The sequence below is a fragment of the Panthera tigris genome, chromosome D1, assembly GCF_018350195.1.
Source record: "Panthera tigris isolate Pti1 chromosome D1, P.tigris_Pti1_mat1.1, whole genome shotgun sequence".
NCBI lineage: Eukaryota > Metazoa > Chordata > Mammalia > Carnivora > Felidae > Panthera > Panthera tigris.
The window spans coordinates 75,724,582-75,738,243 of NC_056669.1; the positions used below are offsets into that span (position 1 = coordinate 75,724,582).

Genomic DNA, 13,662 nt, shown 5'->3' on the forward strand with positions numbered 1-13,662 from the left:
TTTCATGGATCTGGAAAATGTGACAACAATCTGGGGAGAGAAAAGACTCAATTGCCTGTTTCCTGACATGATAATTTGAGATACTGTCCATATGTGAGTGGCTTCAGCCACTCTTCCCCTACTCCATTACATAGGAACTGTTGTCCACTTAAGGCTTTTTGTCTAGGGGGCAATGTGTTTAGTAACGTTTTCTTATCTCAATTTATTTCAGTTCCTGATACCCAACCTGACTTCTGTTTTCCTTTAATTCTTAAAAAAGTAGAGGAGCCAGAAATAAAATGAAGCATCATTAAGCCCATTTCACATGAGTGGCCTTTTTTAGACACTAGAGGGTTCTGAACTGTACCTTTAAGTGTTGGAGAGATCTTGCACCAAGCTTTGCTAATTAGCTTGTGACCTGTCAAGTCAGAGTGGATCAAACAGTCTCTGGTTCAGAGGCTCAGGGTGTCACTGTGAGGTTCTCCAATGATAGGTGAATTTGATTCCATGCAGTACAAGTGGTTTTTAGTTATTAGATCTTTGTATCCTGTTTAGCTAATTTTAGATTCTGAGAAACTGGGTGGTGAGTTTGTGAGTAGGGAGCATTGATAACTGTGGGATCCAGAAGTAAAAACAAACATATTTTTGTTACTCTCCATACAGCTATTTTGAACTAGAGAGCAGTGGTCTGAGGGATGAGATCCGATATCACTATATACATAACGGGAAGCCCAGGACCGAGGCGCTTCCATACCGGATGGCAGATGGACAGTGGCACAAGGTCGCTTTGTCAATTAGTGCCTCTCATCTCCTGCTCCACGTCGACTGCAACAGGTATGTCTGTGCTTTTGTTCTTTTGTGATTCTGTCCTTGAAGTCGAGCAGTGGGAAGGGGAAAAATATCAAACCCCTCCAGGCCTTGCTGGGAAATAAAAAAACCAAGGGACCCTAATTGTAATTTAACCTACCAAATGGGCCATTAGATGTGCTGAAATGACCAACTGTAATATGCTAAGAAAACAGTTCATTAAGATGAAACAGTATCCTGTGATTAGGAACAAATGTACAAAAGGTTGATTACAGATTGGGGAATATTAAGTGCACCTCCGTGTACTCCAGGCACCAGCTGAAATTCCATGGAGCTGTGCTCACAGTTAACTGTGATATATTGTTGTTGAGTTCGTTCCACTTGGAGGCAAATAAGCCATTCTACCTTAGAATGAATCTGAGAAGCCTGTGCCACTGAAGCAGCTAATTCTATTTCACTTCATCAAGCACAGCTTTGCTTAAATATCTTTTTCCAAATGGAGGCTTCTTAAAGAGGCTGTGCTTTTTGAATCTTTTGGAATTAATGCCATCCATCCTCTGCAGAGGAATGAGGCTTTCAGTTTGCCAGAGGATGGCAAGACTTTGTGACATCTGGGGGATTTCATCGGGCATTGTGAACTGGGGTGGGAAGGAGATCTTGTCCCCCATGTATGTCACTGGAGTCAGGTTTGCTTCCAGCTGAAGAAAGACTGACTGATGGTGTCTGTCGGATCATTTGCGGCTGGACAACTGGTGAATGGTGGTCAAGGGGAATGTTTTGACCTCTCTAGAATCCACTGAAAATCCTTGTGGATAGTGATCTTACAGAGAATATTTTTGCATTGTGAGCAGTGCCCATGAGTTGTTGATTCTTGTTAATGATACAAAAAGTTAACTTGTTCCATTAGGCTCAGGATAAGGAACAGGCATGTGGGGAACAAACTACCTTCTGGGACCAAACAGGAGGAAGAATAATCCAAGGTTAATCAGCTCCAGACTACAATTCTAATGAGGAGGTATTTGAATGTACTTATAATTATAGCTCTGCAGTCTGTTTTGGAAGAGGACCTGGAAGGGCAGAGAACAAATTAATGCCAGGCTTAAGGGAAGTTCTGCCATCGTGAATTAGTCTTGGTCTTTTTTGATTTGTTGAAGATGTTTGTGGCCTTGAGAAGAATTGTGGCTTCAACCAGATTATAATAAGTGTGCCTGGTAAATTTTTCATAGAAACAACTTGTTCCTTGTGACCCTATTGTCCTAACTTGGGCAGCCTGCATAAAGCCAGCCCTCAGCCATCATCATGTCCATTTCCACCTTCAAGAGCTCATTGGTGGGATGCTTGGGTGGCTCAGTCAGTGTGAAGCATCTGACTTCGGCTCAGGTCATGATCTCACGGTTTGGTTTGTGGGTTCAAGCCCTGTGTCAGGCTCTGTGCTGACTGCTTAGAGCCTGGGGGCATGCTTCAGATTCTGTATCTCCCTCTCACTCTCCCCCTCTCCTGCTCATGCCCTGTCTCTCTTTCAAAAATGAATAAATGTAAAAAAATAAAAATAAAAAAGAACTCATTGGCTACTTATTTTCTAGAAGTTAGGTAGTAGCATTCTTGTTGCTGCCCCCCAGCCCCCACCTGTATTACTGCCCAAATGGTAGAGCAGAAGGGCCCTGCATGTCCTATGCCACAGGTCAGAAAGAGGCCACAAAGCTCTAGTTTAGTAATTCCCACCTGAACAGTTGGGAGACATTGCTGGTTTCTTGCTATGCAATTTTTTGCTTCTGCCTTCCAAAAGTGTTTTTTTCTTTTTTAATATAACTTATTGTCAAATTGGTTTCCATACAACACCCAGTGCTCATCCCTCCTTCCAAAAGTTTTATCTGTTTTTCTAATATTATCTCTGGAGGAGAAAAAAGAAGAAAGGATAGATCTCTGCTAATCTAAAGTTTCACACCTTCACAGATACTCTGGTTCCTATGAAATACTCTTTTCTGACATCCTTAGCCACTTGCCTGCTCTGAATTTGTGGAAGTTAATTTATTTTCATCTCCATTTTTAAATTTCTAAACTAGGATAATACCTATTCATAGATGGGAGTGCTAAATGAGATAATCCACATAAGGTGCTCTGAAGTGGTGCTTCATCTTTGCTCAGGGTGATGTTTATTGTGGATTCTGCACGTTTTTGGTACCTCTTTGTCTCCAAACTTTCAGCCACTGTATGTCCTTCTTGGTTACCTTGGCCCTTTTAAGAGGAAAGTGGATAGAGGATGGGAGAGCTGGAGCCCCCAATAGTCTATAGGGTCATCCTCATTTATAAGGAATGGACTGAGGGGGATGCTGAATATTCCTTTCCTTCTCTTGAAAATTTTCATACTTTGGTTCATGACCTAACATGTCCTTTATGTAAGATCTTGGAAGGAGAATGTAAAGTTGTTTGCCTGTTAATGATTCATGGGCCCAAACACAAATGAGGTTTTTAGATAGATTGGGAGAAAGAAAGACCCAGAACAACTGGGCCACAGGAGAGGTTAAAAACTGATTTTTGGTGTAGTTCCCAAAGCTGATGACATGTAAGAATTTTTGGGGAACTTATAAAAAAGATGGAGTTACCAGGCCCCATCTTTGATCTGTTGGATCAGATTCCCTGAGGGTGGAAATGTCTAAAAAGCTATATTTTTAACAGGCTTTCCATGTAGCTCTTATGCAGGTGGTCTAGCTTTGGTAAATGGAGTGGTATTTCACAACCACTGGTTTAGGTGGAAGGGGAGAAAACTGGAGAAGAGGCTAGGCTGCATTGAATACATGAGAGATCCTGGGAAACCAAGTACCTGCAGCAGAGCCCTCAGGAAAGAAGAAAAGATTAAGGAAAGAGGGCACTGTCTAGTGAATAACGTAGGCTTACCTTCTTCACAAGTTTCTTCTTAGCACTAGCTGATTCTAGAGTGGCAAATGTCCTGGTCCATTTATCATGATACTGGTCTACCACTTCTATAGGCCACTCTCACAGAGAGTGAATGTTACAAAGGCTGATTTTTACTCCTGAAACTATTCATTTCATACTACCTGAGATTATTTTGAGTTGCTTTTCCCCTTAGAGTTACACTTTTTTCTCAACCTGTTACCCACTAGAGTTCTGCTGGTTAAGTGACAAACAGTGATGTGGTAACATTTATTGAGTGTTGACTTGTGCCAGGCACAGTGCTAAGCTTTTATGTAGGTTAATTCATCCCATACTCATGCTGTTTCTTTCTTGTTTTCAAATGATAGACCAGAGGTTACATTATATGTCTGCAGTCCTGCTTCTAGTAAGTGGTTGTACTGGGATTTGGAATCAAGTCTGATTCAGGAGTGTTCTAACTGCTAGATCATTTAGCCCAACGTGGGGGACCATGGCACTGGACTTGGAAGCTGAGGGAAGTCCAGAGCCTGGTTCAATGTGATCAGTTTGCTCTCTTTTGGTATTTTCCTCCCACACATCTTACGTTGCTGATATTGGAGTTGTTTGGTAGGATACAGAATCTTCCTGATGGAACCCATTGCATTGGCATGGGGGAAGGGACCTGTGTTTATTGAATACTACAGACCAGGTAACATGCTGGGCATAATATTTCTTAGGATATTAATGTGGGGACAATTTATTAGACCTGTTGCACAAGTTTGGAATTAGAACGGCTCAGAGATACATAATTTAAAACTTTGAACCAAGATCTAACTCCCAAGCCTTAGTCTTTCTGTCCCTCCACGCCACCTCTGTAAAGTGTTAATGACCTGTACTTCCCAGGACATAGTCACAACCACATTAGGGAGTCTTCTGAGGGGAGAAATGCTCCAAAATTTTCTGGACCATAAAGACATTTGAAATAGGAAGATTTCCCTGGCAATTTTATTGCTCTGAAGAAGTGGTATGTGGTGAGATTTTGCACCCTTTTTAGCTTAGAATTGAGAAACAGCCTTTTCAGACCTAATTACATTAATTGTCACAAGAGAAGTGACTGCTATCTTAGTTGGTGGTTTTACACTTCCTGCTTGCTTCGGAGACTTAGTTTTCTTCCTGCTTTAGCTGTTGAGCTGGGCCTACTTTTAGAAGCTCCCAAAGTATGGGTAGCAGGTTACCTCAAGCTAGAAACAGAAAAGGAACCATTCTGTTGGGCAGCTAGCCTGATTATCTCCATTGCCTTGGGTTTTTCTCCAGCTGCCTTTATATTAATAGTTGCCAACAAAGACAAGAATGAGGCCTGTGCTAACCGTCCTCAGATTGTCTCATTCCATTCTCCTTTCACCCTGTGGCCTGTTCCCATTACTCCGAGCCCTGAATCCACTGACATCTGGGATTCAGTGCATAAGCATTCTGTTCACCACAGAAGACTTTCCTCCCCTTTGTTTGGTAACTTTTAACTTTCAGTCAACCTATCAAATTAATGTATTGGACACACTCTCTGCCAGGCTGTGGAGGATACAAAGAAATAAGAGTCCTAGCCGTTGAAAGTTCATGGCTTATTCACTCACTTTTAATTCTGAAACCACTAGGGCCCCCCACAGTGATTGGGCCTGGCCTCCAGATATCAGAGAAAGCATAGACTTGGACTGAAACCCTATTAGCAGGCTGATTGGACAACTCCTAATAGCAGTTGAGCAGTGGAGAGAACTGAAAAAAGTCATTCCCAGCATCTTGAAGTGACTGGAGCCGAGCTTCTCAACAGCTGAGGGACAGACTCAAATGTGTTTATCATTCTAATGGTACATTCACCCAGCACTTTGTGCAATATGCAGGTGTCCCTACTCTAAGCAAACCTCCTGTTGCCTCACTGCTGGAAAAATTTCTCTTACACAGTCATACTGCAACACAGCTCTGAACCCTCACCTCATTGCTTCAGATTTGTACAAGTGTGCACACACGTGTGCAGTGCAGTTGTCACTCTGACAGTGAACATCATGATCATGGTCTAGACAACAAACACACTTAAGTTTTTTAACACCTGCTATTTGTTTATTGCAGAGCACATTGAATTTTTGCATACAACTGATCTGGAGCATGCAGAATTTGAAAACTTACTATAAATCACTGAACAAGCCAGTAATTCAACATTTGTGTCTAATATTTCAGAATAACTTCAGGATATGAGCATCTGTTTCTCTAGGTTTTTCATAATGAAGTATGTTTATATGGCATCTTCATTTCAGGGAGCTCCCAAAGAATTTACAAACATCTTATTAAACCTAAATTCCTTAATGTAGTTAAGCCACACGTATAATGTACTACATTGATTTTACAAACATTTTCACTATAGTAAGGAGGGGGAAATTAAGAGATGACCATCAAAGGCTATAGCTTCCAAGAGATCCTGGCCAAGACTCAATCTCCTGGCTTTTCAACTGGTACGTTATTCACTTCACAAACTGGAACACATGCGCACAATTTACCAAAATTAAAATAAAATTGAGAAACCAGCATATGCCTCAGGTCCAGCTAACTCATCAGCTCCAGACCTTCTGTCCAGGAAGAGATGGCAAGTAAGCTAGAGAGAGAGGATATTCCCGTGTGCAAATTTTAACAATATCAGGCACCAGTACAAGAGACGTTGTAAGGCAGTTCATGATGGATTGCTGGATTCCTGATGGAGACACTCAGGTCTGGTAGATCACAGGAGGGAGAACTGGGGTGTGGACTGGCCTCTCAGACTCCTCTTACCTTCCCAGGTGAAAATGAATTACAGTTTCTGCAGCTATACAGTTTTGCCACTGTGTGATCTGATTCTGTATCAGTCACATGAGAATTTGGCTTGGAACAGGGGTCATCTTGTAAGTATTACAAAGCCAGTCATAGTGTCGATGAGAGAGGAGTGTATATGCATGAGTGTGTCAAGTTGAGGGAAAGCTTGCAGGGTGGGCCAGAAAAGGAAGTATGAGAGAGGGGAGGGAAGAAAAGGAAAGGGAGAGCTCTTGTCTGTGTGATGAGGCATATGAGCTCTCTGGCTTAATCTGGACTGAAAGGAATGCTGAATCTTTGTCTTGGTTTTGCCATTTATAAAATGGGATTTCCATGCATTATGCAGGAGTGTGAAATCAGGCCATTTGTGTCTTACATTCCTTGAAGAGTCTTAGTTTGTTCATTCACTCATTTGCCAGGAACTGCACTTGCATCTGTAAAAAGGGAAATCATAGTGACTCTTCTAACATAAGATTGTAGGAATGTAGCAAGAGAGTGTATGCAACATCTTGATAATTTCAAGCTGCTTTGTAAACACATAGCATTATGAAACATCAATATATGCCATCATATAGAAAAGATGTTAAAATATATTGGAAAAGAGTGCAGTAAAGTCAGATTTTCACCTGTATAAAAACAGTAGCTCATGTCGCGTAGATCAGGGCCTAGTGTGTAATGTGGATCTGTGGTGCAATGTAGGATTTGAGATCGATCAGGTCCTTGAAGTTCTTCTGATGGCCAAATCTTAGGCAACATTCTCCAACAGTTTTGGTTCCATGGTTGCCAGTGAAGCACAAAAATGGTTTTTACACCAACAGAGTCTCTTCAACAGGTATGTAATTGTAGAATCTCTTTAAAAATAGGTAACTATGGGGCACCCGGCTGGCTCAGTTGGTTAAGCACCTGACTTTGGCTCAGGTCATGATTTCATGGTTCATGAGTTTGAGCCCCACATCGGGCTCTCTGCTGTTCACACAGAGCCTGCTTCAGATCCTCTGCACCCCTGTCTGTCTGCCCCTCCCCCGCTTGCACTCTCCAACCCTCAAAAATAAACAAACACTAAAAAGGTAACTATGGTGAATAGGAAAGAAGATATTCCATTGTGATAAAGTCTTTTGTTGATCCTTGAGAATGTGGCATGACATTTTCCCCTTTTTATTTGTGAGGAGGTACAGAAACTTAGTTCCCCCTCCCCTTCTCAGGAGCCAAAAATATCATGGTTTTTATGAGAGGTTGTAAAGCCAGGTGAAGTCTCACTGAGTGAGGAAACTCACTTGTTAAAATTTCCTAAATAAAATAAAGAGTATGAGTTTTTCTACTTGGAAAATCTGGCTTTTTAGCACAAAAGTGTTCTGCACTGCCAACTTGAGCTGAAAGAGATTGTTAACTTGGTATGACCTCGGAAAGTAGTATAGAGTCTCTGGGCCTCGCCCTTCTAGGTGTACAGTGAGGGGCTTGGGAACAGATAATTTTTGGGTTTCCTTCTAACTCTGACCTTCTGCGTATCTTTCTGATCTTACCTCATCACAGTATTTAGGGCGTATGTTTCTTTTTTTTCAATCTTCAGGACCCTGGAGAGCAACTCAGCTTTGCCGTCCTCACAGGCCCTTAGTATAGTATAAACAATATCTGGATTTGCAATGATCTGGATTGATAAGTGGGTTGACATTGCAGCATGCTGCTGGTGAACAAAGACTACTTACCCTAGATGCCCAATCTTTTTTTCTCACTTGTCTCTTTCCTTGCTGGAATAGATGCTGCATATGCATTTTTAGATGCTAAGGGATATTGGCCTTTTGTTCTCTCCTTCTTATTTTTCTGAGTGTTCTACCCAACATGTGACAGTCGACAGCCTTTGGGAGGTGCTGGGTGACCTGGCAATGAAGGCCTTGGTAGATCGATGATCTACAAGATAGAGCAGTGCACTGTAGCCAGCAGATGATGTATAGTTATGCTGTTGAAAAACATTTTTCTGAACACTGAAGGGAAAAAAAGCCTTTGCTGCCGGCTCGGAGAAATAATGGGGGAGACTGGATCCAAAGATCCAGGTGGCCAGTGCTGTAGATTCTTTGGCAAAGTGGAGAGTAGCTGCTTAATTGTTAGGCAGTTGAGACACTAGGGTATTGGATGGCTCGTTCTGACTGAGCCCCTCACACCTCTACCCATGCTGGTTACCCTGTGGCCTACTCATTCCAACCTTGTTAGGTAGGTTCCAACTTTAATTTTGCCTTGTCTTCTAATGAAATCAGTAGCAGACCTATTTCTAATTTTGTCTTCTCAAGAACCTTCATCTTCTCTCATTCCCCAGTGGACTTAATGAACTTGTACTCTGGTGTTTTTTAGATTTGTAAATGGAGAAGACTGAAAAGGAATACAGTAGAACCTATCCCTTATTTGGTGGTTTGTTGGCTACATGAGGCCATAAGTAGATTGACAAGAAGGCACTTTATTGCATACACAGACCTAAGATGTATTAAAATAGAGAGGGAAATAGGACTTCATTTCCAACTTCAGTGATTTCATCTACATGCCTTCAGACACATCCTGAATTGTCGTTGTATTGCATGAACAGGGGTCTATACCAGATAAATGGAAGGGGAAATAGGCTACAAGAGAAATAAATGTTTTCTTGTAGGAAAAATATCGATGCTTGCATCTTTATCGTTATAATTTTATTGTCTTTTTGGTGGATATGCGTATTTTTTAAAAAGGAAAGCAAGGAGAGAAAAGTCAAACTAGAACAATACATGTGATGGAAGGAACCTTGTCTTTTTAAAGGATACATTTATATATTGTCTCTGTTCCTGTTAGGATTCACTCGTTGGAATAGAGCATTGGGGAATAAAAAATGCATGAGCCATGAGGACTTTTTACTTAAAAATATTGCGTTAGTTTTTTAGTTAGACCAGGGGTACTGATGTGGTCATTGAAAAGAATGGCTTTTCTACACTGTTGTAAGGACATTCTTCTATCTTTTTGGAAACTCAATGCTAAACAGCAGCCAGGGTGGTTGGATACAAGGAAACAGATGTATAGTTGTATCTGTACAACTGTACAGATACAAGTACCTATTTGGTGGCTTAAAAAAATTTAATGTTTATTTGTTTTTGAGAGAGAGAGACAGCATGAGCAGGCGAGGGGCAGAGAAAGAGGGAGACACCGAATCCAAAGCAGGCTCCACGCTCCCAGCTGTCAGCACACAGCCTGACGTGGGGCTCAAACTCACAAACTGTGAGATCGTGACCTGAGCCGAAGTTGGACAGTCAACCAACTGAGCCATCCAGGCAACCCTGGTTGCTTTTTTATAGGGGGTATGGCAGGAGTGGGAGTGTCGTGTGAGGATGACGCAGCTTACAGGGAAAATGTTTCTGCACATTGTTTTCCCTGTTCTAACCCCAAATTCAGTTGACTTTGTCCCTTAGCTCATCCTTCTTAATTTCTTGTGAGTTTCTACCACCAGGAGTTCCAGATTCACTAAACCAGTTGCTTAATGTGCCTGGACCCTCACCTGAAGGTTTTGCTGGGCAATTAGAGTGGAAATAATTCCCCTTCTCTTTAGAGGACCTGTTGTGTGATGCTTTCTGTAACTCTTCCTCAGCAATGTCATGCTGCATCTCTACTCGTTAGAGTCTATTAGTCTGAGGATATAACTTTCCTGACAGCAAACTTCACACACTCGAACTTACAGGCTTGGGATTGGGGCTGTAAGCTGGCTTTGTTGGGATACTCAGAATGCCCGTATTAATCAGAATGGAATTTTATTTCCACCAGAGGTAGATAGCTCCAGGCTGTGACATCTTGGTACATTCTCAGCATAATACTTGACTCACTCATTCACTCAGTGCACTTTTGCTAATACCTGCTCTCCAGGTCTGATGCCATCTTTGAAGGACAGGCAAAAGAAAAAGCTGGGGAATGTACAATTCATATTTCTTGAATTCTTTGACATTTTAGCCTCAGAGGTTCAGCGCCGTGCCGCGGGAAGCTCAGACTGCTTCATCGTTAGCGAGTTGAGGTTAGTGTTTCATATTTCTTTAGAGCTGATTCCTGTATTCATTTGTTTTTCAATATAACCCTCTGAAGCAGACATTGCATCTTCTAGTTGGGGACTTTTGAGGTGCTGAGAATAGAAGTGACTAATCCAGGAGTATATAGGAAGTCTGTGCAGACTGGAGCCTGGGTATAGAGGTCCTTTCTTATTTCTTCAGGGAGCTTATTCCAAATGAAAACATTCCATTTTTCCCCTCCTTTTTCTTTCTTTCTTTTTTTTTTTAAATTTTTTAATGTTTATTTGTTTTTGAGGCAGAGGGAGACCGAGTGCGAGTGGGGGAGGGGCAGAGAGAGAGGGAGACACAGAATCTAAAACAGGCTCCAGGCTTTGAGCTGTCAGCACAGACCCTGATGCGGGGCTTGAACCCACAAACCATGAGATCATGACCTGAGCCGAAGTTGGACGCTTAACCGACTGAGCAACCCAGGCGCCCCTTTCTTTCTTTTTTCAAACACCCCTTGTGACAAGAGAAAAATTTGAACTTCTCACAGAAAAAGTACAATGTATCCCATTTATAAACTGAAGAAAACAAAGGCCAAGTTTTATGTGCTACTTACTAAGACCGGGGTAGTGGTCACCTCCCAGGGCCACTTCCCTGTTGGACCAAAACCTGTCTTGTACATTCTAACCACTCTTGGTCTTTAGACTCTTGAAGGCTTCTGTGGTTCTGTTTTTAGATTTAAAGACTCTTCTTCTTGGAATCTGAATGTTCATAGGTTTGTGGTTTCAATACCACAGAGATGATATTGGGTCAGCCCTTCGAATGGCCCATCATCCTCTTATGATTTGTATGAGTTGCATGGGCCTCTGTGCTAATGGCCAAGGACCTAATCTTAAATCATGACTGACTGCAAATGAGCCATTTGGCCATTTCTTCAAATGTGCGAGAGATGAATTACAGGAGTTCCCAGTGTTACATGGGTGGTTTTGTACTGTTTCAATATAAATTCTGATATTCACAATTTCAAGGTAATATACTCTGTGTTCCTTAAGGTGACTTTGCAATCACAAGGTCTCATTAAAAACCACTGGAAATGAAATAGAGAGTTAGGTGGGGGACCCCCATTTAAGAGGACTTATGTCATTATTGCTACTTTTATTAGTATCAAATTAGATACATACTGGAGCCTGCAGGAGCTAATAAGAGTGAGGCACAGGATGTAGGTGAGCACATTGAATTCAGAGTAATTTTCACAGATAGCAATTTTTCGTAGACATTAGGGTGATACGTAAGGACTTCGCTTTGCAAACCTGATTACCATTGTCCCTAACATGTAGGTAAGTGCATGTAATGACCTCCTGTAACTTTTAAGATAAAAGTCACAATCCTTAATATAGCTTTCAGAAATTTTACTTGGTTTGGCCCAAGTTTCCCTCCTTAGTTTCCTCTTGCACTGCTTTTCCCACTTCTCAGACCTCAGTTTCTTTCAGTTCCTTAAGGGAACCATATTCATTTATGCCACAGGATCCTGTACATGGCATTTCTAGAATATGAAGCTAAATCCTACTTACCCTTAATCTTTAGGACAAAAGTAGTCTCTTGTGTTTTATACTTGGGCCATAAAATAGTGCTCATTTTCCTGCAGAGTAGTTTTTGGTCATTTGATTGATGTCTGCTTTTCCCACAGGCTGTAAGCACCCTGAGAACTCCCCACTGTATCACCAGTACATATTATACAGCTGTCATGTAATAAGCAGTCAACAAATACTTGTGATACCTGAATAATGAATCAATGGAAGAGTTCTGGTTTAGGGGTCTGCATTTGTGGCTTCTGACCTGTGATCTTAGCCTTCTAAATGGTTCCATTAGTTAAGTCTCCTTGTTCTTTCACCTCAGTCTCTGTGCCGTATGGGCATTGTTTCTACCCAGTCTGCTTATACAGGGTAATAGGGAGGATCCAGTGAGAACCTTCATGGGAATGTGTGTTGTAAATTTCAATGTGTTTTGTAAATATTAGGCACAGGGAATGGTGAAGATGAAGTAATCCTCGAATTTCTGCTTTGAACTTGGGAGGATTATTCTTTTCTAGAGGAAGGCAGTTAATCTATAAAAAGGCTTTTGGTGATTTCCTGGTCTGATTCACAGCACAAGGTTGAACCATGTCTCACTCTCAAGTTGAATTTACATGTGTCCCGTGTCTGCAGGAGCTCTGGCAGGCATGAATGAGTGTAGGTGATTTACAGATAGGGTATGAACGTAAACCCATCACAGGTAGGATTAAGGGCCAATGTGCCCCTTCTGCTGGAGAGCAAACACAGTTGGGTGGTACATGTGTGTGTCCTGTAAGGTTGCTGTATCACCATTATAAAATTCTGTGGAACTCCTTCTTGAAACTGCATTTAAAGCTTGCGATAAGGGCCTCCTATCAAGCCTGTTAAATTAAGCCCTTTGGGCAGGGTTTCGTGAGTATTTCTCTTTTTCTTTTTAATGAGTATTTTATGCTATTTTGGTATAGACTTACTGTGAAGCTCAACAGATTTTTTTTCTTCAATTTTTTAAATTATAAAAGGTGCTTGCCAGATTCACAAAATAAAACGTGTAAGAAGCTATGTGGACAGAAATTCTAGGCAACCATATGAAGGTTGGTGTGAAAATTTACAGAATAGGCATTTTTTAGCTTTATACGATGGAATATCTGATAAATTTATCAATGCATTTCCTGTATAAGCTACATGATCTGTTATAGTAGTGAATAATAAAAACAGAAAGGCGCAAGCTACTTACAACCCTACAATACTTACCACCCTGTCCTTAATTCTGTTGCATAGTGGTGATCATTAACTGTTATATTTGCATTCTCTAGATTTTTTTCTTTGCATATACAAGCGTTTTTTTTCCTCCATGATGAGATAGCACTGTATGCATCGTTCTTCACTTTGTGTTATCACTGAACAGAGTAAACCCTTGCTGCATCACAGGTGTGGAGAGGAACGTATTCAGGAGGAATTAGGGCTGCTTTGTTTCTTGTGCCTTGGCAGTTCTGAGCTTTGGCAAAGTATGTAGCAGTATTCACCTGTAGGTCTGTAGCCTCCTGCTTTGGGCTGTACCCAGCAGTGGCTATAGAAATGGGGCAGGGAGCCAAGAACCCTTACCCTTGATCAGCATGTCCTGTCTCAGCTGTGTA

At 41.5% G+C, this 13,662-nt stretch overlaps 1 protein-coding gene across 3 annotated transcripts in view; it reads left to right on the forward strand.

Annotated features, from left to right (window-relative positions):
• Window positions 1–13,662, forward strand: part of NELL1 (neural EGFL like 1) — an 885,592-nt gene that overhangs the window by 132,663 nt on the left and 739,267 nt on the right. For all 3 annotated transcript variants that reach the window (XM_042959041.1, XM_042959043.1, XM_042959042.1), the window contains exon 4: window positions 643–813. In XM_042959041.1, the coding sequence (XP_042814975.1) occupies window positions 643–813 (171 nt within the window). The remainder of the gene's footprint in view (window positions 1–642; window positions 814–13,662) is intronic.